This window comes from Lutra lutra, chromosome 2, assembly GCF_902655055.1.
Source record: "Lutra lutra chromosome 2, mLutLut1.2, whole genome shotgun sequence".
Classification (NCBI taxonomy): Eukaryota; Metazoa; Chordata; class Mammalia; order Carnivora; family Mustelidae; genus Lutra; species Lutra lutra.
This window is the reverse complement of record NC_062279.1, coordinates 118,634,569-118,659,902: the sequence shown is the minus strand read 5'-3', so window position 1 is coordinate 118,659,902 and position 25,334 is coordinate 118,634,569. Positions and strand designations below refer to the sequence as shown.

At 39.7% G+C, this 25,334-nt stretch overlaps 1 protein-coding gene across 4 annotated transcripts in view; it reads left to right on the top strand.

Moving 5' to 3' along the window:
* PDE5A (phosphodiesterase 5A) overlaps positions 1 to 25,334 on the top strand; it is a 149,920-nt gene that overhangs the window by 41,959 nt on the left and 82,627 nt on the right. For all 4 annotated transcript variants that reach the window (XM_047718327.1, XM_047718329.1, XM_047718328.1 and 1 more), the window contains exons 4-6: positions 19,426 to 19,497; positions 21,354 to 21,443; positions 23,826 to 23,963. In XM_047718327.1, the coding sequence (XP_047574283.1) occupies positions 19,426 to 19,497; positions 21,354 to 21,443; positions 23,826 to 23,963 (300 nt within the window). The remainder of the gene's footprint in view (positions 1 to 19,425; positions 19,498 to 21,353; positions 21,444 to 23,825; positions 23,964 to 25,334) is intronic.

Sequence of the window (25,334 nt, the reverse complement as noted above, 5' to 3'; positions counted from 1 at the left end):
TCATGACCTAAGCTGAAGGCAGAACTTAACCGACTAAGCCACCCAGGCGCCCCATCCACTAATGTCTTTCAGGCTGGGTTCTTGGTTGTGTGTCAACTCTAGTTACTAAGTAGAAATCTAATTTGGAATCAGATTTTTTTCTCCTCTTTTTTTATTTTAGCATCTTGATTTTTATCGTACTTGATGATGTACCCATAATTCTCCAATGTGGATATAAGTTATAATAGAGGATACATGATAACTTTTTTCCAGTGTGATAAAGAAGCATTTTAGCTAACTATCTAAATTTATATCTTCTTTAATTAAAAAAAAAAAAAAGAAAAACACCTGAAAATCTTAGGACACTTGGGTGGCTCAGTCCGTTAAGCGTCTGACTCTAGGTTTCAGGGTAGGTCATGGTCTCAGTGTCCTGAGATTGAGCCCTATGTCAAGGCTTCACACTCAGCTCAGGGTCTGCTTGAGATGCTCTCTCTTCCTAGCCCTCTGCCCCTCCCCCAGCTTGCTTGTATGCACACTATGCATGCACATATGCTCTCTCTCTAAAATAAATAAATCGTTTAAAAAAAAAGACAAAATGAATCTAAAAATATCTAAAAACCTAATCTTCATGAGTTTTTATAAGTACTTTGATGAATCAAAGAAATTTAATGCATATTAAAAATCACAAAATAAAGCAGTGGAATCAGATGTGTAATTCTAGCTGCAATTTGCAAACATAATTTTTTCTGGAATTTAAGTTATATGACCTTCTCTGCTTGTTTTAAAGTAATCTCATTTTTTTTCCCCCTCTGAATTCTCTTGTTTGAACAAGTAACTATTAAGTCACTGCAGAAAAGTAGAACCCTGGTCTAGGCAGTGAAGATTTAAAAAAAAATGAAGCAAAGAAGATACTTGCTGGAATTTTTTTTTCAACTTCTAGATGTTGTATACCACACATTAACTATCAGTACATGGTAACAAGACAGATGTTAAATGAGTTCATTATTCAACTCACTAATTTGAAGGGAAAGACTGGATTTTGAGAGTTCAAGAAGTTACGGAGGAAAGATACATGCTGTGGTCTCATTTGGCAGATTCTTGCTGTTTATCCCAGAGCCTTAAAGGGAGGCACATACATGCTTTAATGAGGGGGCTGAGGCAGAGTAGATGCTTGCCAGTGATCTCGTGCTCACAGTGTCGACTGGGTCTTAAATTTGACAAGTAAGCTTGAAACAGATAAACATCATGGCTTTATGCATAATCCTTCAATTCTAAGTCAAGCTAGATGAAAATGCAGCTACAAAAAGAAGCAGAGTTGAATTGCAGACTGTCAGTTGATTTAGATCTATTTTAGTCTTAAAGAATTGGCTAGTTTTATGATTTTAAAAAAAAAATTTAAAGTGTTCATTGCACTTATTCCCCTACGATACTCTTTCTTGTAGCTTTGTTTTTAGAAACAAAACAAAAGTAGTCCACAAAGTTTCCATTTGTTCTGGACTTGATGTCATGATGATGATGATCTCTTCTCTTTGCTTTTCCACATTGCCCTTTAAATAATAAGTGTATTTTACAAAGAAGGTGGTAACCACTTCCCTAAGGAAAAAAACATTTGTTAACAGCAGCCAATGAAAACTCCAGTGCTAATAGGCTAAATCCCTGAGGCCACGCTGCTGACCCAGGAGAAGAAAGGGTGAATGAGGGCTTGAGGCTGATGATTACATTCACCATAGGCTGTATTTCCCCAAATCTTACCTTTAATGGACAGAAAATTTGGTCCAGACTGAAGGTTATGTGTTTTATTCAATATAAAGTTTATCTTCACTGGTAATTTCGGAATAACTATTCTAGCACTTGTTGGAATGCATTACATTTTTAATGTAACCATTTATAAATTTAATTTTGAGGAGTTTCATATAGGCCCTGAATAATGAATGTTAGAGGTCTGGAACAAGTTACGGATAAGCATAAACAATTTTTTTTTTGTAGGATATCTAACCCAGAACTACATAATTAGGCCCTTGGAGGGGTCTTTAATTATTAAATAATTTTCATTTTCTTCATGTACTCTTAAAGAATTAAGGTGTTGTCAATGACACTGCTACTCTCAATAGATACAGGTGCACACATCTGTGTTCACTTTTTAAGAGCCAAGTCACTTAGGTAAAATGCTTTATGTAAACTGTTAAAGTACTCTGTATTCCTTCTTATATGCTCATCTAAAAATCTCTACTTATCTCTACTTACTTCTACCAGAGAATGGAAATGAATATTCCAGGCTCAAGAAAAAAATTTTTTTTAATTTTTATTTATTTATTTATTATATTTAAGAAGATTTAAAGAACAAAGAGCAGGGGTGCCTGGGTGGTTTAGTCTTCTAAGCGCCTGCTTCCGGCTCAGGTCCTGATCCTGGGACCCTGTGATTAAGCCATCGAGTGTCTGGCTCCCTGCTCAGTGGGGAGTCAGCTTGTCTCTCTGCCCTTTCCCCACCCCAAACTCATATGCTTGCTCTCTCTCTTTCTCTCAGATAAGTGAATAAAATTTTTTAAAAAAAGAGCAAGAGGGATGCCTGGGGACCTCAGTGGGTGAAGCCTCTGCCTTTGGCTCAGCTCATAATCTCAGGTCCTGGGATCGAGCCTCAAGTTGGTCTCTCTGTTCAGGGGGCCTGTTTCACCCTCTCTCTCTGCCTGCGTCTCTGTCTACTTGTGATCTGTCTGTCAAATAAATAAATAAAATCTTTTAAAAAAAAGGAGCAAGAGATGATCTTATAAAAATTTTGAATCCTATTTTTCTTTTTTGCATTACTTCATAGCAATGAAATAAAGTGAAAGTAACCTAGATTTAGAATCCCAGATCTATTTGATGATTGCATATTATTTCATGATCATCAGTATTGTACTTGTGGTCTTATTCAACATGACAAATTGCCCTAAGCTTAGTGATTTTTGAACACCAACATATATTCTCTCAGTTTGTGTGGCTCAGGAATTCCTGCTGAGTGGTTCTGGCCCAGGCTCCCTGCAGGGGGTGACACTAGGCATCTAGGCAGGGGGTTTGACTTATGCTTGAGTACCTACTTCCCAGGGGGCTCACTCACATGGTTGTTAGCCAGAGGCCTCAGTTCCTCACTAAGTGGGCCTCTCCACAAGGCGCTCAGTTTCCTCACCATGTGGCAGAGAGTGAGCAAGGAGGAAGCACCAGTACCTTGTCTGACCAAACGTCCAAAGCTGTTCACCTTCATTTCATGGTATTCTGTTCTCTAGAAGCCAGGCATCAAGGCCAGCCCAGAATCAAGGTTGGTGGATGGGATTAGGCTCCACCTCTTGAAGAGAGAAGTATCAAAGAATTTGAGGAGATATTTTGAAACCACCAGAAGTACTAGATGTACTCTGATGCTTTATTCTCCTTCCTTAAAACTGGCCAAAGGATAAACAAGGAATTCTGCTCATTAATTAAAATGATTATTTCTCAACTTTTCATGTACTAAAAAGTGACATGAATTACTAGAAGCGACATAGGCTGGGTTTAAACAAAGGTGGAGGGTTGGTATGTATACTGTGCCCAGCTGGCATGAGTTAAAGGGAAGAAAGGAAGCAGAAAATTTAAAAGAAAGGAAGACTGAGGAGAAACAAGGAAGATGTCTGCTTCTTCCGCTGTGGCAAGTGATTGAGACATGAAGAGGCTTCTGAAATGTTATGTCACAAATGCTAGTCTACATGAGATCACTATTTGTATGTAATTTAAATGTTTTGCTCCAAATACCTGCAGGAAACACTCACTGGCGTCCTTACTATCTCTCTACACCATTGTTTTTCAAGTCTACTCATGAATCAAAAGCAGACGGAATGTGTGTGGTCCTTTGGCACAGTGTTTGAGTATAAGCTGGAAGGAGGGAAGAGCCTGGAGATGAGGCTATGCAGGCAGGCAGAGGCAAGATCATGAAGAGCCCTCCAGGGTCATGCAGAGAGAGTGTGGAATTTTTTTTTTAGTTCAGGAAATATTTGCTGTTATCGAAAGATCTGTATGGCCACAGCTTTAAGGATAGACAGGGGTTTTTTTGTTTAATATATGACTCAAAGCCACATAATTTGACACTTGATAGATTTTGCTAAGTAAATAATTTCCATATTTGTCCATACATGGAGAAAGTACTGTATCCAGAAGCAGGGAAGTTGGTAAGGAAGCTTTTGCAGTAATCAAGGCTAGAAGTGGACCCAGGCTGAGGCAGAGAAGACAAGAAGTGGATTTGTTACACTTCTGTTTAGAAGGTGGAGGGATTGATATAATGGAAAAATCAACAGACGGAAGAATTTAGAATACATTCTAGGCTTTTTAGATAGATCTGACAGAGGAGAGTTGTGATATTCTTTAAAGTAAAACATGCAACAGAAAGTATTGGTTTCTGAGGATCAAAACAATTAGCTCTGGCTTTTGACCATGTTATTTTACTGTTGAATACTTTCTCTCTCTCCTCGAATCTCAGTTTTGCCCCCGCCCCAATCCCGCCACTTTCAACTGATGGCCTTGCTTATGATTTCAGTAAAGAAAGCAATTAAAAGCATACTTCTGCGGGAGAAGTTATTCTGTCTCCCCACCACCGCGCCTCTGAGTCCATATACTCTAGTCTCCCTTTTACTTCTAGGGTCAAACTGTCAAACTGTGAAATGACAAAGGTCAGTCTCGCATGTGTGCACCAGATCTCTTTCTGTATCACCTGCTCAAAGCCACATCTCAGCAGGTCCCCTTCCTCCCCCGCATGGACAGGATCACCAGAATTTCCCTCTCTATCACCCAGGTTCATCAGCATACAAATATGCTGTTATTTCTCCCATCTTAAAAGCCCAATACCCACTGAACCACAGGTGTCCTTTCAGAGACCACTTCATTTCTCTAATCACCATCAGAGCAAATCTTTGAAAAGAGTCGTCCCTTTTTCCATTTCCTGCCATTCTCCCCTGAATGTACTCCATCCAAGCCTTGGCCCTCCCCACTCTGTGTCAACCGCTCTTGGCAGGGTCCCATGACTTCCACAGGGAACCAGTGATCATTCCTTCATCCTCACCTCACCAGGCCTGTCAGCAGCATGTGACATTGTTGGTGATTGTTTACTCCTCCAGGACAGAGTGTTTTCACCTACTCTCCAGGACCTCAGTCTCCCCAGTTTTCCTCCTGGCTCTGGCCTCCTCTCTGCCCTGTTGGCTGGTGCCTGCTAATCACAGTGGTGCTGCGCGACTCAGCCCTGGACCCTTGTCTCTCCCTTAACTACATTCACTCCTTCAGTGATTTTGTCTGCCCCCATGGATTTAGGTACAGTTAGGTACATTTAGGTACAAGCGAACTGTGTCTTCAGTTTAGACTCTTCTGTTCAGCTGCTTACTTCTCTACCTCTGTATGTCTGATAGGCCTCTTGAACTTAACATATCCGACACCAAGCTCCTGATCGTCCCCCCCACCAGATCTGCTCCGTGCTCATCCCCACCACGCTCAGCAACTTCTCTCATTCCTGCTCTTCACCCTAAATTCCTTGAAGCCATCTCTGCCTTCTTTCTTTCTCCCACAGGAGAGCTCTAATTCATCAGTAAACACTGTTGGCTTTCCCTTCAGTCACTGCTCTTACTGCACGCCCGCCTCCCAGGTTTAAGCCACTGCTACGTAGCACGTGAGTCACTGTAGTAACCCTCTTGAGGCTTTTGACTCCTAATTCTGAACACAAATTTTATAAAACTTGTTAGATCTCATTACTCCCTGTTCAGAACCCTGTCCTACCACCTCATCCCATAAGAAAGTTCCACATGGTCTGGCTCCTGATGCCCCTCTGATCGCACCTCCTATTAGTCCACCCCCGTTCTCTCCAGCGTACTGGCAGTACATCAGGGAAGCTCCAGCCCCAGAGCCTTTGCACGTGCTGTTCCCTCTGTCTAAAAGAGTCTCCCCCCGCCACCTACCCAGCCTTAGTTAATCCACATGGTTCACTCTCTCATCTCCCTTGGGCTTTTATTCAAATGATATCTCAGCAAGACTCTCTTTAGCTATCCTTATTGAATTTCAACTATTCCTTCCTTCCCTGCTCTGTTTTCTCCATAACATGTGAGCACTTAATCTCCATCTGGCACACTACATATTAACTTACTGGATATTTCTCTTTCTCCTCGTGAGACTGTACCCTCCACAAGAGCAAGATGAGACAAGAATGCTTCACAGAGCTGGTGACGTTTAAACTGCATTTATGGTATACAGTAATCTGGTTGACCCAAGAACTTCTTTTGCAGAAGTTTTTCTTTGCCATCTTGAAGCATGGTATCCAAAATAGATGGATAAGTTAAATGATCTCAGGTAGAAATTTAATCAAGGCTGTATGTTAAATAGCAGTAGGGCTGGGGGCTTCATGCTGATATACTTAGAGATCAGTAATAACACTTTTTGTTGATATTATCATCCCCATTTTATTTTATTTTTAAAGATTTTAATTTTTTGAGAGAGAGAGCGCCCAAGTGGGGGACGGAGGGAAGCAGAGGGAGAGGGAGAAGCAGACTCCCTGCTGAGTGGGGAGCCAGATGTGGGACTCCATCCCAGGACCCTGGGATCATGACCCAAGCCAAAGGCATATGCTTAACGACTGAGCCACCCGGGTCTCTCATCCCCATTTTAGACGAGGAAATATGGACTTGGTCAAGTACAGAAATTCCCCAACATTCTATATCTTCTAAGTGGCAGAGCTGGAATTTAGATCCACATCGTCTTTATTCTAAGGCTGTATTTTTCTTACCATGAAGTAATTACCGTCTTTCATCTTTATTAATGGTTGTACCTGAAAAAGCTACCAACGAGCTCTTTTACTATTTTAGTTTTTGAAAATGCAAATTATGGACTGGAATAATTTAATAGTAAAATACAGAGTTGCAAGCAATGATTCCAAATACTGTTAATTTCTTTGTGTATTATCTGGCACAGCTGTGTGGAGGAGGGCGTGTCTTTTTTTGCTGGTGACACCTACAGTTCAGAGTTTTGCTCGTGAGACAGATGTCTGCATCTGAGGCTTCATATATGATTACCTTCTCAGACTCATTTTCCATTTGAAGGAGAAAACAGAGATAAAATTATGTTTTGGCTCTGATGACATAATAGACTGTATTCTCTATGTGAAGGATTTGCTGAATGTAAAAAGAGATGATAAATAGGCACATACACTCTTTTTGCCCTGACTCCCTTGAGCTAAATGATGCGGCTGTCTAGCTGAGGGCCATGAGGTACTTCGCTGGACCAGTACAGGTGAGAGCGCTCACCTGAACACTCAATTCAGCTCTAATGGAGAAGATGTTCTCTCAAAATCTTTGATGCCAGCTCTAGCTTGTAGATGAGATTCAGCCTACATAGTGTTTTGATGCATGAAGCTTGCCTTTTGCCACTTCTACTGTGTTATTTCTCTTCTGTTATTTCTCTTCTGTTTGTGCACATTGTGGGCACGCCACTTTACCCCGTAATTATCAGGAAGCCTTAGGAGTGCAGCATCTTGCCAAGCTGTAGAGATGGTGACCTGTTATAAGTGTGGGCAGTGCCGGAACAGAGTTGACCCTGGTTTAACAGAGTCCAAATCCAACGACACCATCCAGGGGTAAGCCTGGTCTTTGCAGACCGGCCACTGGCAGAATGCAGAACACCGCCCTGAAAATAAATCTCAGTTATTAAATAGACCCAAGGCTCTGAAGTCATTTTTGGCAATGCCATGTGTAAAGGTGGGCACAAACAGTGTTAGGTTTACTCTGATACAAATTCCAATTATATAATATATATTGAGTATGTAATATTTTTTGCTGTTTTGGACTTAGTCCCAATTGGGCAAAGGCTGTTTGAAAGAGAGACTCAGAATTTGTAGCAAAAACGACTTAGTCTTGCATGCTGCTGGCTTCCAATCAGCAATTCCTTGAGCAATTTTCTTCACCTCTTGTGCCTTAGGTGACTCATCTGTAAAGTTTCAACATGAAATGCAAACACACAGGGTGGTTTTAAAGATCCTAGTGAGGCAAGGAATGTGACAGTGCCCACCACAGAGCTCTTCACCTAGTAAAGGTTTAGAAAAATGTCTGTTTCCTCCTTTTATAGAATGCTGGGAGGCCAGACACATGGAGGAATGGAAAAGTTAAATGACAGTAAATGCTGAGCGTACCCTGCCGTGGGAAAGACAACAGGCTCTTTTCTGCTATGTAACCTTTGTGTCTCTGGCATGTTTTTAAAGGGCACAGAAGGAGACTTTGCACAATGGCCATGTGCTGCTTCATCTCAGGACCAAATCTCTATATTCCGAGGGACAGAAATGTCTAAGAAGAAGGCAAAAGCTTCCTAGGGTTCTAGATTTAGGACCTTCACCTCATCGCTTAAAAGCTAGTGAGGCCCAGAGTTTAGCATTTGGCAGGGAAGAGGAATTTTTTGTGTGCAAAGGGATGAGAATAAACATCAGGATCAAGAATTATGCCCAGTATCCCCTTGGCTGGAAGGAACCCAGTCTCGGGTTGGCACCACTCCCACTGGATGTTCCCAGGGCAGGACAGCTACTGACCCCCAGAGGCTGGATTTGTCCTGGCCCTATCTGGGGAACGTCCATCCTGCCTAACAGCACAGAGCAAACGGTCAGAACTTCTGCCTGCTTTACCATTGCCAAGACAGCTGGGAACTCAGTATTTGGACCATCATTTGCATATACCATCGGAAGTTATAAATTTACTTTTGAGACTTTTGAATAGTTTTTGAAAAGTGGGTTAAACTTTATATACAGTGAAGTACACAGATCTAAATGTCCAATTTGATGAGTTTTAACAAATGTGTGTTCATCTGTGTAACTAACACCCCCAATTAAGTTATCCCACAACCTTTGGGCAACACTGTTCTGATTTCTGTTACCAGAGGTTAATTCTGCGGGGTTTTTTTATTGTTGTTGTGTTTTTGTTGTTGTTGTTGTTGTTGTTTTTAGGATTCCACTTGTTTTTGAGAGAGCATTATATATCCCGAAATATAGGACCTTTTTATGTTGCATAAGAGATTCTTGGATATAAAGATGTGCCATAAGATTTACAATGGAAGTAAAAATGACTTTTAGCTGCAATTTTGGATTTGTCTTTATTTCTTGAAAGTTCTAATTTTGAAATTATTCCATTCTTTTTGGTAAAAATATGCATTAACAAGATAGGCATATATATGGGATTTGTATACAGCCTTTGAATGTACTGGAAAGTCCTTGGTCTTCATGATTCCTTTAAAGAATCATGCCTAAGAATCTGTATTTTATACAGTGCAGGTTTCACTTTCCTGCTGGAAGGAGCAGTGGAAAGATGCAGGTTAGGGATCAGACCTGCAGAGCATCTGTGTCGCACATTCTGGGGCCCCTATTTAATTTTTCTGAACGTCCGCCACTTCTGTGATGAAATGAGAATTGTAATATCCACCTCAAAGGGTTGTGGCAAAGGTTAAATGAATTAACAGATACAAAGCGCCTGTAATACAGCAGGCCCTTCCTTCTCCCTTTTTTAAATGGCAAACTTTTTAGCATTGTGAATTTTTTTTTTTTGGCTAGGAATAGATTTTTAACTATCTTAGAGATATTGGCCCTTAGTCATGTATTTCGATGCCAGTTATCCTAGGCAGTAGCTGTTTACATTTTGCAACTTCCTCGAAGCTTCTTTTCAACTTGGCTGCCTCTTCCTAGCCTCCCAGGCCAGGAGAACAAACTAAAAACATCCACTTCTGTGTTCATACTTGTGTTGTCTGTAACCTCGGAAGAGCCATAAACAGCTCTTGAGAGAAACAGTGGGAACAGTGGTGCTTCTACTTATACGTGGATAAACTGAAGCACAACCAAATAGTCTCACCAAACCTCAAAAATCAACCCTCGACTTTCAGATTTCTTAGTAAATGCCAAACAACAACAAAATGGTCAAAACTGGAAAAAATACACATAGGCAACACAGAAGAAGAGAACCAGAATAGGCAATAAAAATTAAAAAGTTGTTTATTCTCTCTAGTAATCAGGAAGATGCAAACTGAAGCAACAGTGAGATACAGTTTTATGGCCGCTAGAAGGACAAAGATGTAAAAGCCTGCTAATACCAGGTGCTGCTTAGAATGTAAGGTTGACAAAAACACTTAAGCATTGCTTGTAAAGGTATAACTTCTGTAATCCCTCTGAAGATTTCCCCAAAGAAGCTCTTGCATATGTGTACAATAGAAATGTTTGTTGTAGATGGTTTTATTCTAATAGCAAAAAATTGCCAACAACTCAAGCATCTGTCATTTGGGGATTAGATGAACAAAATTTGGTATGTAGTACGACACTATATATAAAATGAATGAGCCAGATCTATGGATACTGATTGAAAAACAACATTGAGGGGCGCCTGGGTGGCTCAGTGGGTTAAAGCCTCTGCCTTCGGCTCAGGTCGTGATCCCAGGGTCCTGGGATCGAGCCCCGCATCGGGCTCTCTGCTCAGCGGGGAGCCTGCTTCCCTTCCTCTCTCTCCGCCTGCCTCTCTGCCTACTTGTGGTCTCTGTCTGTCAAATAAATAAATAAAATCTTTAAAAAAAAAAAAAGAAAAAGAAAAACAACATTGAATACAATAACGGGTTGCAAAATTAGGCATATTATATGATTTTGTTTGAGCCACCTTTTTGAAAGATGAAAGTACTATGTCTTGTTTATAGATTCATATATTTCTCTCTTTTTAAATTTTTAATTTTTTTAATTTCTTTTCAGTGTACCAGAATTCATTGTTTATGCACCACACCAGTGCTCCATGCAATACATACCCTCCTTAATACCCACCACCAGGCTCACCCAACCTCCCTCCCCCTGGCCCTTCAAAACCCTCAGATTGTTTTTCAGAGTCCATAGTCTCTCATGGTTTGTCTCCCCTCCAATTTCCCCCAACTCCCTTCTCCTCTCCATGTAGTGAAAAGAAGGGCCATCTGTACCCCAGTGTTCATAGCAGCAATGGCCATGGTTGCCAGACTGTGGAAAGAACTAAGATGCCCTTCAATGGACAAATGGATAAGGAAGATGTGGTCCATATACACTATGGAGTATTATGCCTCTATCAGAAAGGACAAATACCCAACTTTTGTATCAACATGGATGGGACTAGAAGAGATTATGCTGAGATTCATATATTTCTTAAGAATGCATTGCTAGGGAAACCTGGGTGGCTCAGTCAGTTAGGTATCTGCCTTCAGCTCAGGTCATGATCTCAGGGTCCTGAGATCAAGCCCCACATTGGTCTCCCTGTTCAGCAGGAGCCTGCTTCTCCCTGTCCTGCCTGCTGCTCCCCCTGCTTGTGTTCACTCTCTCTCTCTCTCTGACAAACCTTAAAAACCTTAAAACGTTAAAAAAATGCAATGCTAGAGGTTGACTCTGGGGAGGAAGGGCAGGAGGAAGAAGAATGGGGCTGGAAGGAGAAAGTCCAATTTAATTTTCTTAATTTAATTTTAAAAAGGGAATATCCCCAAATATTAACACTTAGCAGTTCTTTATCAGTGGTTCTCAAAATGTCTTTTGTCTCTGGGCTGGCAGCTTGTGGCATCACCTGAGAGCTCTGAGAAATACAGATTTTCAAGCCCTAACCCAGATCTGCTAAATCTGAAACTTGGGGTGAGGCCCAACAAACCATGTTTAAAAAGCCCCACATTGCCACTGTTGTAAACAACAGAGATATGGATGTTTACTATCTTATTCTCTGTGGTTTTCTGTATTTTTAAAATTCAGTGTTAAAATGATCAATCTTAAGCTTTTCTTTCCCACTCTCCCAAAATCTTTCTAGGCTCTTAAGTTCCAGCTCCATAGCCAAAGGCTTATTAAAAGCGTAAACTTCTTACTGCTACATAAAATTCTCAGATGTGGAGAGATCACTTAATATCAAGCAAATGGCAGAGAAAGAAAATGGGCAGATATAATTAACTGTTATTCGAATATGAATTGTCGAGTAAGTACATCACCCTAAAAAATATTTGATTCCTCTCTCCCTTCTCCCATTATCGTTGACAGCAACTATCTGTCAAGCATTTAGTGCATTCCGGACAAAGCAAAGTACTGATGCTACAATAAGGCATAAATATAAATCACGTCCTTAGAAGGCAATCTAGTTGGAGAGCCAGGGTGAGAGTAGAGGAAATGAGGTTAAAAATGAGAATACCTCATTGTGAAATGTATGGCATACCCAGCTGCCACACAGAATTTCAGAAGGGATTGAAGGGAAGTTTTTTGTAGGCTCAGCCTCAAAAGAGAAAGGGGAAGGTAATATTTCAAGGAATGATGTGAACAAGGTCACTATAGCGTTCTAATTCAGAGAGCCATTGAAGTGATCTTAGTTCAAATTGGGGGTGTGAAATTGGTCATCAGTTTTTATCCTGTAGATGGGTGGAACATTAAAATATTTTGAGTAAAAAGGTAATTTGTCTGTGCAAAGCAGTGTCCCAAGAAGATAAATTTGGCATTAGTGTCAAAGGTCAACTGAAGGCAGAAAAACAATTAGCATTGAGATGTCAAGGCTTTCAAAGAAAGTGAGGATTTAGATGGTGAAACACAAGATACAGTATGGGATGAGGAAAAGTGAAAAGGGAATGAATGATTCTAACAGAATGTATTGGTTTCTTATTTCCTCTGTAAAAAACTACCAAAAGTTTAGTGGCTTAAAACAACACAGATGTATTATCTTATAGTTTTGGTTGCCAGAGTCTAAAATAGTTCTCACTGGGCTAAAATCAGGGTGTCAGCAGGGCTGTGTTCCTGTGTGGAGTTTCAAGGGAAGAATTTGTTCTCTTGCCTTTTCCAGCTTCTAGAGGCTGCCCACATGCGTTGGTCTGTGGCCCCTTCCACTCTCCTTAAAACCTGGGGCAAACCATCTTCAAATCTTTGACTCTGACTCTTCTGTCTCCTCCTGCTTTCCCTCATAAGGATTCTTCTAATTACAGTTGGACCCAGCCAGATAATTCCGGATAATGTCCCCATCTCCAGATCCTTAAGTTAATTGCATCTGGAGAGCTTCCTTTTGCCAATTAAGGTAACATTTTGACAGGTTCCAGGGACTAGGATGAGTACATCTTTGGGGAACTTTATTTTGCCTACCACATGGACTATGGCCATACTTTGATAATTGCCTAGGAATTGGAAGAGAGATGAGAAAGCCCTGATTGGTCATACCAACCCTGTCACTTACAGTTTGCTCTCTTGTGAAATGGAAGGAGAAGGCTGTGTACGGGTGGGATTTTCTTCCAAGCCTAAAATTCTGACTAGAATGTCAGGCCATGAGGACATGGATTTTGTTCACTACTGGGTCTTCGTAGCCTAGAACAATGATACATGAGGGACTCAGTGATTGTTTGTTGAATAAAATAATTTTTGTTGAATGAATGACCGAGTCATGAAAACGTTTCAGTAGAGCACTGGGGAGACTTCTCCACTGGCTCCTGTACATATTAAATTCTCATTTTCTTGGTGAAGTAAGATGTCAGCTCAGGTTATAGATGGAGATATTCCACAGATGGGAGAGGGATAGCTAAGATTTGTAGAGTCTTTTCCTTTCCTCCCTTGCTTTTAGCCTCCATGCTGAGTATCCCTTGGAACTGGGAATGAGGAAGTGTATTGAGATTGATGTATGGCCTCAGTAAGTGTCTGGGCAGCTGCTGATTGAAGAAGAAATTGCTTACTGTGGCAATGATCAGTTGCCCCTGAATTGACCAGCTGTCACATTCCACACTGTTCACTCAGCAAGAGTCAAGTCTTGCCCTTTGCATTCCTAAAAGAACACTTGACCCTGTGAGGACATAATATCCATTTATGCTGTGGAAAGTGCCAGTAAAATAGAAAACAGAAGCTTCTTTGTGCTTAAAAAAATAGCGTGGAGTACAGGTGTGTGAGGGCCCAGGTAGCCAGCAGGTAGGCAGTATGACCGGGCTTTCCGGTGGGGAAGCTGATACGTTCAGGGACTTTGCCTCTCAGATACGAGGTCTGACATACACTTGTCATCAAAGCTGCCTTTCAAAATTGACATGTAAAAAACCTATGGTTAGCAGTTACTTTGCTTGAAGACAAAGAGCTAATTTGTTTAAAGGAGCAATAGATGACAGAGGAAGAAAATCAATGCAAGGAGGGCAGAGGGTGCTAGTTTTGCTTAGGATCCTTGAAATTCAGAGAATTAAACTCTTTTTGGTCTTTTACTGAATTATGTGACCTTGGACAGACACTGTGCCTTTTCTCCTCTTTCTACCTGTTTTTATCAGTGCTATTTTTAAAATATCACCCATCTATCTGGGGATAGAGGCACATGTTACATATTAAATATATTTTCTTGGTCTAATAACTTGGTCTAATAACTAACATGCCTATTTTTTAATCAATTTTATTTAATTAGTTGTCTGTTAAACAACTTAACCTCTAATATCTGAAATCTGTAAAATTATTAGAGAAATATTTGGTTACCAGAAAGGATAAAAAATCCTCATTGGAAATCCTCATTCCATGACATTGCCTAAAAGTAAATATCTTGCTCTAATGTTAGGAGGGGAAAAAATCCCAAATATAGTAAAGATCTGGTGTTCACCGGGTACAAAGTGGGTTTTAAAGCCTATAAACAAGACTCATCAGTTTGCCAGACTATATAGATGCAGAAGAATCTCCCTCCACAATTCTGCCAAAAAGTAGAAGATAAAATTTCACCAAAAACAGTTTTACAAATTGCAGATGAGCTCGTGAAAGGGAAAGCCCCCAGGTGTCAGAAACAGAGCGGAACCCAAGATAAGAAATGTGAGGGGGTATAGCTCAGGGGTAGAGCATTTGACTGCAAGATAAGAAATGTGAGCATGGAGTATTGGCCAGATGGGGTCACGGAGGTCTGAGATTCAGGAGGGAGATGAATGTCTGAGGATAGCATCCGCAGGCCAGGGCACGTATCCACTCTGTGGGAGTGAGAGGGTGGGGCAGGGAGCTGAAGCCTAGATGAGCGGTGGTTCCATTCATGAAACAGCCTAGCAAACTCCCACCAGCAGCCAGAGAAAGCCTCAAGGAAGCTTGTCTCCTGTCTGCTGCTGTGAGAGAAAGAAGAGACGCCTGTGAACCATAAGAGCACAAGCCTGTACCATACACTGGTATGGGGTTTGAAGTCACACCCCCAGGACAGTGCCAAGACAAACAGGAAGTCATTGTGCATGGACACTTCATGACTCAGGAAACATGGGACTCCCATGCAAAACAGTCCCTGCTAAAGACGAACTTACAGGCAAAATTAAGTGTGTTCGAAGAGATGAAGGACATCGGGTACTTCATCGGGTAGTTATAGGAGAAGGAAGAGGGTACCTGGGTGGCTCTCAGTTGAGCCTCTAACTCTTGATGTTGCCTCAGGTTATGATTTCAGGGTGGTGAGACTGAGCCCTGCCTTAGTCTCTGGACTCAGCATGGAATCTGCTTAAGATTCTCTCTCTTCCTCTGCCCCTCACACCATCCCAAGTAGCTCAGTTGGTTAAGCATCTGCCTTCAGCTCAGGTCATGGTCCCAATGTCCTGGGATTGAGTCTTGCATTGGGCTCCCTGCTCCACAAGAAGTCTGCTTCTCCCTCTGCCCCCTCTCACTTGTTCTCTCAATCTCTCTCTGTCCCTCTCTGAAATAATAAATAAATAAAGTCTTTTAAAAAAAAAAAAAGAAAGAAAGAAATCCCAGAATGGAAAATTGTTATTGAACTGTGTGAATATGTTGGGTTGGTTGAACATTGTGAATAATGGCTGATATTTAGTATGGTTTCAAGGATGTTGTTCTTTCAACCAGAGAGAAAACTTTTCAGCCCATAGTTAGAAAAATGCCTACCATATAAACGGTCCTGAGTGCCAAACATGCAGATTGAAACCGAAGTTGAAATTGGCCTGCAAGTTCTAATTAAGGGAGAGCTGAAAGGATCATCCAAGTGTAACAAAGAAGCCTTGTTTGAAGTGCTCTTCTTAAATGGAGTAGCTGCAGACCCACTGGGAACAGGCCACGCTTTGGTCTGCTCGCTGACCCACCTCTAAAACATCTCCTCCCTTCTCCCAGCTCTCCCCTCCCACCCTAGGGCAGGGGGCGGGTCTGCAGGTCACTGACTAGGTTGAGGGTATCTGTAGCCGCAGCCTTGGACCACGGTGTACTCTTGGGCCCGCACCAACTCTGCTCTCATTCTCAAGGGACTCTAGTGATCTAAACAGACCATCAGTACCACTTCTACTAGAACTGATTCCAGAAAATATGTAATACAGCTGATCTTCCTCTTTTCTTTTAAGACTTAGAAATTAACTGTCATCCCACTGTCAATTTATGGTGACATCATGATCGACTAAAATGCCAACATAGTTTGATAGGTGACCATTTAATAAACAGCTAGCTTTCTGTGTCTTTATATTTTCGAACGAGCAGGAACTTTCTCTTTCCTTTCTTGCGTAGTACTTACCTCAAACAGCTCCAGGTACATAGAGCACACCAATACATACTTTTCTATACTGTATAATTATCTGAGAAGTTTTGTTTCAGATTCTTTTGAACTGTTTGTATACTTATCTTCCTTAAAATGAAGATTTAAAACTTAAGTCTTCTTTTATAAAACCATCTATTAAAGACAAATAAAAACTCAAATGTTATCATTTCTGAGAAGCTGCCTCTTTGACCATATTATGTGACCTCTTCAGCCTCTTAGCAGTTTGTGGGCATCTGTACCATCAAACTGTTCACCCCATGTGCTTTAAGTGTTTGTTTAGGTATTACCTGTTCTTTTTTTTTATTATTATTATGTTCAGTTAGCCGCTGTATAGTACATAATTTGTCCTTGATACAGTGTTCGGTGATTCAGTAGTTAAGTATAACACCCAGTGCTCATCACAGCACGTGCCCTCTTCATACCTATCACCCCTCCCCCCATCCTCCCCTCTGAAACCCCCAGATTGTTTTTTGGGATCCATAGTCTCTCATGGTTTATCTCCTGTCCGATTTCTCCCCCTTTGGATTTCCCTCCTTTCCCCTATGGTCCTCTATGCTATTGCTTAGTTCCACATGAGTGAAACCGTATGACTATTGTCTTTCTCTGCTTGACTTACTTCCTTAACATAATCCCTTCCAGTTCAATCCACATCAGTGCAAATGGTAGGTATTCATTGTTTCTGATGGCTAAATAATATTCCATTGTGTATATGTACCACATCTTCTTTATCCATGCATCTATTGAAGGGTATCTCAGCTCCTTCCACAGTTTGGCTATTGTGGACATTGCTGCTGTGAACATTGAGGTGCATGTGCCCCTTCTTTTCAGTACGTCCATACCTTTGGGGTAAATACCCAGTAGTACAATTGCTGGATAAAGATAAACTCAAAATGTATGAAAGACCTCAATATGAGACAAGAATCCATCAAAATCCTAGAGGAGAACACAGACAGTTACATCTTTGACATGAGCCATAGTAATTTCTTTCAAGACATGTCTCCAAAGACAACTGGAACAAAAGCAAAAATGAACTTTTGGGACTTCATCAAGATAAAAAAGCTGCACAGCAAAGGAAACAGTCAGTAAAGCTAAGAGGCAGCCCACGGAATGGGAGAAGATATTTGCAAATGACATTACAGGCAAAGGGCTGATATCCAAGATCTATAAAAAAGTTCTCAAACTCAAAACTCAAAAAACTAATAACCCAGTCAAAAAATGGGCAGAAGACATGAACAGACATTTCTCTAAAGAAGATATACAAATGGCTAACAGACACATGAAAAAATGTTCAATATCAGTAGCCATCAGGGAAATACAAATCAAAACCGCAATGAGATACTACTTTACACCAGTTAGAATGGCAAAAATTAACAAAATAGGAAACAACGAATGTTGGCGAGGATGTGGAGACAGGGGAACCCTTTTACATTGTTGGTGGGAATGCAAGTTGGTACAGACACTCTGGAAAATAGTATGGAGGTTCCTCAAGATGTTAAGAATAGAGCTACCCTATGACACCAATTCTTGACTCTGACCTCCTTAGAGTAGTCTTCCTCCCAGTTTTTATCATTCCTCCATACATAGTAGGCACCTCAATATTTGTTGGGTGAATGAATGAACACTTGAAATAACCAAATTACACTGGTACCACTGTATATCAGACCCCAGTGACCCTCAAGTGGCTCCTGTCACTTATACTCAAGTGACTATATCTGCAATCCAGGTGTTTTTTACCTTAGACCGAAGTTTTTGTATGCATTTAGTCATTGAGATTGGAGCATCTGGAAATCTGTTAGCCATTTTCAAGAGCTAAAGAGAGTATAAAAATAAGGGAGAGTTGAACTAAGTACAATTAAAAAGGTACAGGATAAATGGAGAATTCTGCCCTTTTTTTTTTAAAAAACATCGCTTTATTCTGCATGGCGCATGGAGTTAAGGTGTTGAGATGACCAGGAAACTACATCAGGCAACCCATTTCCCCTTCCTTTTCTGTTTCTAACAGGGAATTTTATATCCTAGTCTTAGAGCCAAGGGACTTAGAAGGAGCTGAGGGGAAAAAAAGGAGGACCAATATATATAAAAAACCAAGGACTTCATATTCCTAAAGTGTAATCCAGGGAGGAAATAATAGCTTATTCTACTGATGTTAAATCACAGAAGCAGGGAGAGAGTAGAATTTATAAGTAGAAAGAGGGGAAAAGTAAGTTTTGAAGGCCTTTAAAACACTAAGGCAATAACCCAACTGAAGTTGGTACACAGGTAAGTAAAATACAGAAAGATGAGAAAATTCTTGCAGTGTTGCTAAACCTTTTGTGGAAACTTAAAACATATTCCCAGACAGGGTTTTAGTCCAGTCTCCTCAAGATATAGTTTATCTTTGATCCATTTGAAGTAAGACTCAGCCTGCTAATTCCTGTTTTGTTTTTTCAAGGAAACCACCTCTCCCAAAAACAAATCTATTGAAGGCAAAATAATTTTTAAGGTCAGAGGTTTCAAAAGATGTTGGACTACCCCCACTACATTAGGAATTCTTTTTACCCTAATTGGCCACAGGGTCCTGTTTCATTTTTAGTAAAAGAACATTTTTAGCCCATTTGAAATAATAAATTTAAAGGCAATGTAAAGCATTTATCTTATATTTAATTTGAGTGTGATAGAAATTGATGGTTTATTTTGTATCCAAAAATCTTGAAAAATATTCACTTAAAATGTGATTGCCAATAACTCTTCTCACAAAGCAGGGTGAAATTACAGAACCAAAAATAGTGGGACCCAAGAAGTTGACAACATTCGAATTCTTAGGAGCATAAAAGGATGTATGATAGATAACTAACTCAAATGCTGAGGTGTTTTGTTTTGGCTTCATAGCTTATTGTTATTTTAAAGCACACATAGAAATTCATTTATAAACACATTTTGGTGAATTTATACCAATAATTACAGCCAATGAAACTACCACTTTTTTCTCCTATTCCAGGTTGTTGGTGTAGCCCAGGCCATCAACAAGAAATCAGGAAATGGTGGGACATTCACTGAAAAAGATGAAAAGGTACCAAAACTTGTGTCTGACATGACATCAGTTTAAGAAGATGTTTTTTCTTTATAGTGTATAGACCTCTAGAATTAGCTGTAGGTGAAATTGTTGATTACAAAAACCATTATGTTTTAAAATGATCTGAAGTGTTCAAAAGTGTCTTTTTCCTGTAGCTAAATACGGTGCTAACTTTGGAGTACTCGTGGTATCAGTCCTTGGAAGCCCCCCAGCTCCCTCCTCACTGTGCTGCCAAGCCTCCTGGAGGCCTGTGTGCGTGTTGGGGCCATCTGGAGGGTGACACGGTATTTTAACTATCCCATTTAACTTTCATCGCTGCTATAAAGAAATTCAACCCGAGTAAAAAAACCCTTGAAGCACTGCTCCAAGTTCAGCACTCCAGGTTGGCTAAAAATTGGAGTTGCCTCCCGATGAAGCAAATTTCAGAATGTTTTATAAGCTTTGCACTCAGACCGTGGGGCGCCAAGGTGTGAATTCCGGCGGGGTGATGTGAATTTAGCTTCAGAAAGAGCAGCAGTCAGCATTATTTTATTATTCTTCGCATCCAGTGCTGAAGGAATACATCCCATACACCACGTCGACATGCTTTCCGTTTAAGGACGGAAGCCCCTAAACCTGTTTCTAACTTCATTCTGTCAGTAGGTTTTATTATTTCTCTTCTTGAATACATAATTATATGTATATCATGGGAGCCCAATGAATTCTTCTTATTCAAGCCTGTTGCTATTTAAGTCACTCCCCTGAAAATTAATAGGAGCTTTTGGACGACATTCAAACAAGACAGAGTTATTTTTGTCTCCGTGCTGTAGGCTGTATATTGGCACTTGTCTGGGTCCCCATGTTTTAATTGATTCAGAACATAGCAAGTACCTTTTAAAATCAGTATTCTAGACATCTAGTCTCCTATTCTGTTAATGACACCTGAGAATATTTGGTGGGAGAAATGGTTCTAGATTGACTTTATATTTCATCAGTTGTTTATAGTCCATAAATGTAAAGTCCTCTTGAAGGATTTGTGTTCTTAGGCTGTATCATCTCTTGGCAAAATAAATCTATGATTGTGAATAACGTTTGCCATGGAGAGACTTCTTTTAATCAATAATTAATATAATTGTGAGCATATCACCTTAGAATAGTATAATGAGGATGACAGATCCATGTTAAAACATATTTAAGCTAATATTTTATACAACTTTATATGAGGCTACTATTGCCAATATTCTCAGGTAAGTGTGTTAGATTTTATTTGCCCCAGTAATGAGTTACAAGGTATTTATATGGTCTCAGCACAGACCCAACTCTTAATATCATTCAGAGACTACACTAGATTTTGCATATAGTGAATTTCAGTTTCAAATGATATAAAGAGATCTGTGTCCTACTCCCTTCCCTTTTCTTCTTAATTTGTAAGTAATGTAGGACTTGAGGAGACTGTGTTCATACTTATCTATTTGTTGTGCTAGTTAGCTAACTTGCACTTGCTTTTCATTTGTTCTTAATTTTGTGCAGAATTAACATATACCCCTTGAATTTCTAATATTTATTTCAACTGTAAGCATTTTTGGGTGCTTTTTGTGTTTCAGGCAATATAACAAGGCCAGTTAGTAGACACGTTTTTTTTTTTTTTAAAGATTTTATGTATTTATTTGATGACAGAGATCACAAGTAGGCAGAGAGGTAGGCAGAAAGAGAGAGAGGAGGAAGCAGGCTCCCTGCGCAGCAGAGAGCCTGATGCGGACTTAATCCAAGGACCCTGAGATCATGACCTGAGCCAAAGCAGAGGCTCAACCCACTGAGCCACCCAGGCGCCCTAGACACTTCTTAATTTAGCTGTTGTCTTACCTGTTTTCTAGGACTTTGCTGCTTATTTGGCATTTTGTGGTATTGTTCTTCATAATGCTCAACTCTATGAGACTTCACTGCTGGAGAACAAGAGAAATCAGGCAAGTCTGATGACTAAAGAGAGAATATAGAAATTGTTTCTTTAGTTGTTAAATTTTGTCTAAGTAATATATGTATATGATTTAAAAATCTAGTTAATATTTTAGCTGGATTAGAAATAATTATTAGATAATTATAAATTAGATAATTGTAAAATAATTAGAAATAATTATTTCCATTTTCTATTTTCCATGCTCAGTTGCCTTTTCACTGTTAGATAGTATTTCATTAACTTAACAGATGTGGATTTATTTGATTTATATCACTCTTTACTTGCCGTTGTCCTTATCCTACCAATATCATTATTTCTGTTTTCTGTTTTAAGTTACTGGATGAACTGCATTTGTCATGTTAAATAAGGCTTTTAGTTCTTGCTCTCTCAACTAGGGTCATCATCTCATGATTCCATGCTTTGTAAAATGAGGATCTTAGCATGCCTCATCTCTCCTTCCCAACTGCTACTCCTTACCTCTGCTTTTCCCATCTGGACTTTTTCTGTTGCCCATGACAATAACATATATATTGTACTGCAATCATGGTTAGCTTTTAGTAAGTTTTGTCTAGTTTAATTCTAGAGTTGTGATTTAAAATAGAGTGTTTATAAGTACCATGACTATGTAAATGTTGTTCTTATTACATTTGTTATACGACTTTTAGTTTTTCCTGATGTTTCTGAATTGCATTCTTTTTTTTCCCCTTGATCTGTTTGCTCTAGTGTAGGTTGGTTTTTCCCCAAAAACTCCCCATTATTTAGGCATCCTGCTGAGTTCTTTTTCTTGGAGATCTCCAAATTGAGGTTCTCTGTTGTTTCTCTTCCAAGCTAAGCTGTTTTTCCCCATGCCTACTGCATAGGTGTCATCACAGAATTTTCCTTCACTGCTTTCTCAGAAGGATTCCATTGGTTATTCCCTGGATCCCATAACTCTTTCTTTCTCAGTTTGTATCCTTATTTTACTGCAGCACATTCTCAAATAATTACTTGAGAAAGTATTGATCAGGTAAGTTTTCTGAGTCCTTGCATAGTGTGAAAATGCCTGTTGTAACATCCTACCACTTTGGCTGGGTAAAAAATTCCAAATTGAAAAATCAGTTTCTCAGACTTTAGAGTGGTGCTTTGTCATCTAACTAACATCCCTGTTGTTCTGATTCTTGACTCTGTGTTGATGTTTTTTCTGTTTTGTTTTCTGTTTTTGTCTGTAAGCTTTTCAGATCATTTTTCTCTTTGCTTTTATAATTTAATTTTATAGTCTCTTTTTTTTTCATTCATCATGCTGGTACCTGGACATCCCTTTCCACCTGGAGACTCAAACTCTTCCATTTTATATAATTCTTTTTCATTATTTCTTTGATAATCCCTCTCTCCCACACCCCATTTTCTCTTTCTTGAACTTGTGTTAATAAGATACTGGATCTTCCATTGCCTTTAACTGTAGTTTCTCCCTAACTGTTGTCCCTGCTCCATTCTTGCCACCCATTAATCCAGTCCCCATGTTTACAAACATAGCTGCAAGGCTGTCATTTTCTTCCTGCAGTCCCATCACCGTGCAAGCTGCCTCTAAAGACACGCAGGGCTTTTGAGGGTCTTTCTCCACTTGACTCTGCCATCCCATCTCCCCAGCTCTCCTCTTTATGCTCTAGATTCTCTCTTAAGACTTGATTAAGATTTGCAGTATGCTACTTTCTCTCAGTTCAGTTGTTTTTGACTGAAGTATTTCCCTCCCCCACCTCATTTAAACAATTCCTGCTTATCTCTCGGGCCTCAGCTAGGATAGTATCTCCTCCAGTCAATTTTCTGTGATACCCTTTTTTCCTCCTCATCACACAAATATTTTGTGAGATTAGAATAAATTCTGTGGAATTCAAAGGAAAGTAAGATTACCAGGAAAAACTCAAAAGGAGCTCTTATAACTTTGTTTTGGACAATATTTACTGTGCTATGTGAAAATGCTGATAAATGTTGATCTCAGAAGTTGGGAACAACAGCAATGTCAGTGTTATTTCATGTATGAGATGCTGTTCAGAATGCTTTATAAATGTTTGGATATTTAGTCCTCACAATAGTCCTGTGATTTGGTATTATTTTTTACTGTTATTCCCATTTTTAAGGAACTGGCCCTACATCACAAAGCTTGCAGGAAGGGAAGGCAGGATTAGAAACAGGCGACTCTGGTTTTCAAGTCTGTGATTGTAACCACTGTACTAACAGTCAATATGGAAGGAAGCTCTGTTAGTAAATAGAGACTTACATATTTAATACTTGAATGCAAACTTGGCTATAACTTGTTAGATTATAAATAAACAACTTATAAACCATATAAATCATTGTATTGCTTTAATAATTACAAATACTTACTAAGTAATAAGCTCTAAATTTTCCTGTTTAGGTGCTGCTTGACCTTGCTAGCTTAATTTTTGAAGAACAACAATCATTAGAAGTAATTCTAAAGAAAATAGCTGCCACTATTATCTCTTTCATGCAGGTGCAGAAATGCACCATTTTCATAGTGGATGAAGATTGCTCCGTGAGTACAGAGTATGACTTTTTTATTTTTAGAAAGACAGCAATTATATTCCTTAAAGTGTCACTTTTAAACCTCACGTTAGCTCAGATGTCTCTGAACCCCAGGTATATACAGTTGTGTATGCAAAGCCAATCAGAGTATGAGCTGTTCTGGTTGAAAGGAGTAGACAGGAGGTTGGAGGGTGCCTTCAAAGCACCCTTTCACCTTCGTGTCCCTCCACTGAGTGGTTACCTTGGGAATGTCTGTGTGCTGTTTTTGTCAATGGCCATACTTCCTTGATGGAGAAATACATTGTCCTTACAGTATGCAGACCCATCGTGATCAGGGATAGTGGTGCCCTGGTTGCTCTGAGCAAGTAGAGCCCCATTCTGAATGGCTTGGGAAAAATTTTTCTTTTTATCAGAAATTGTTTAGAAGCCAAAAGGTATGGCCCAAGAGAGGCAGTATTATTAAAGGTGCCTATCAGTCCTAAATCTTTTACCAGCAATGGAAAACCACTAACTGTTCTACTTGGTAGATTTTAATCCATTGATGTGTAACAGAAAGAAACAGATGTGTGTGGAAAGATGCAGTGTTCTCATCAAGTGCTGGTTACTTCTAGACAGGCCAGTTGAGGTTGCGGTTAGAATCAGAGCTCCTAGCCTACGGCAGTTTTCCTTTATGCAGTTTCTTTCCCTTTTTAACCTATGAGCCACTGTTCCTGGGATATTTCTTTTTGAGGTCATTGTTTATTTTCTTTTTTCTTTAGACCCTGAGAATAGGCTCTTCATTGGTGGGTTAGGAAAGAGAGTGGGGATCACCACCACTGTGTGGTCAGTTGTAATCCATATATGATACCTGAATTGATGGGGTTTTGGGAAGTAGAATAATAAAAAATATGTAATACTTAAAATTTTAAAAGTTGTTTTAGATAGTAAGACTGTAGTATATGACTCAACATTATCTCAGTCATTTTGAGTGTGTGTGCGTGTCTAATTCTTATTCACTGGATATCAAATGAATATACCGTGCTATAAGGTAATCAATATTCTCATAGTTATTATTTCATATATTCAATCAGTTATAAAGTCCTTAATATGGAGATGATTACAAGTAGCCATCCTTTTAAAGTTCAGGTCAGAATTCATTAATGTAGCAAGTCAATTCACAATTTTTGCTCTGTGACCTGTTTGTTAGCATTTAATATTTGAAAGTCATATGTAAGACACTCCTTTTTTAGACAACGTAAATGCCACCTTCATTAACAGTCATCTCGTGCTTTTACCAGTTAACATCTTTTTTTTTTTTTTTTTTTAGAGATTTTACTTATTTATTTGACAGAGAGAAATCACAAGTAGGCAGAGAGGCAGGCAGAGAGAGAGGAGGAAGCAG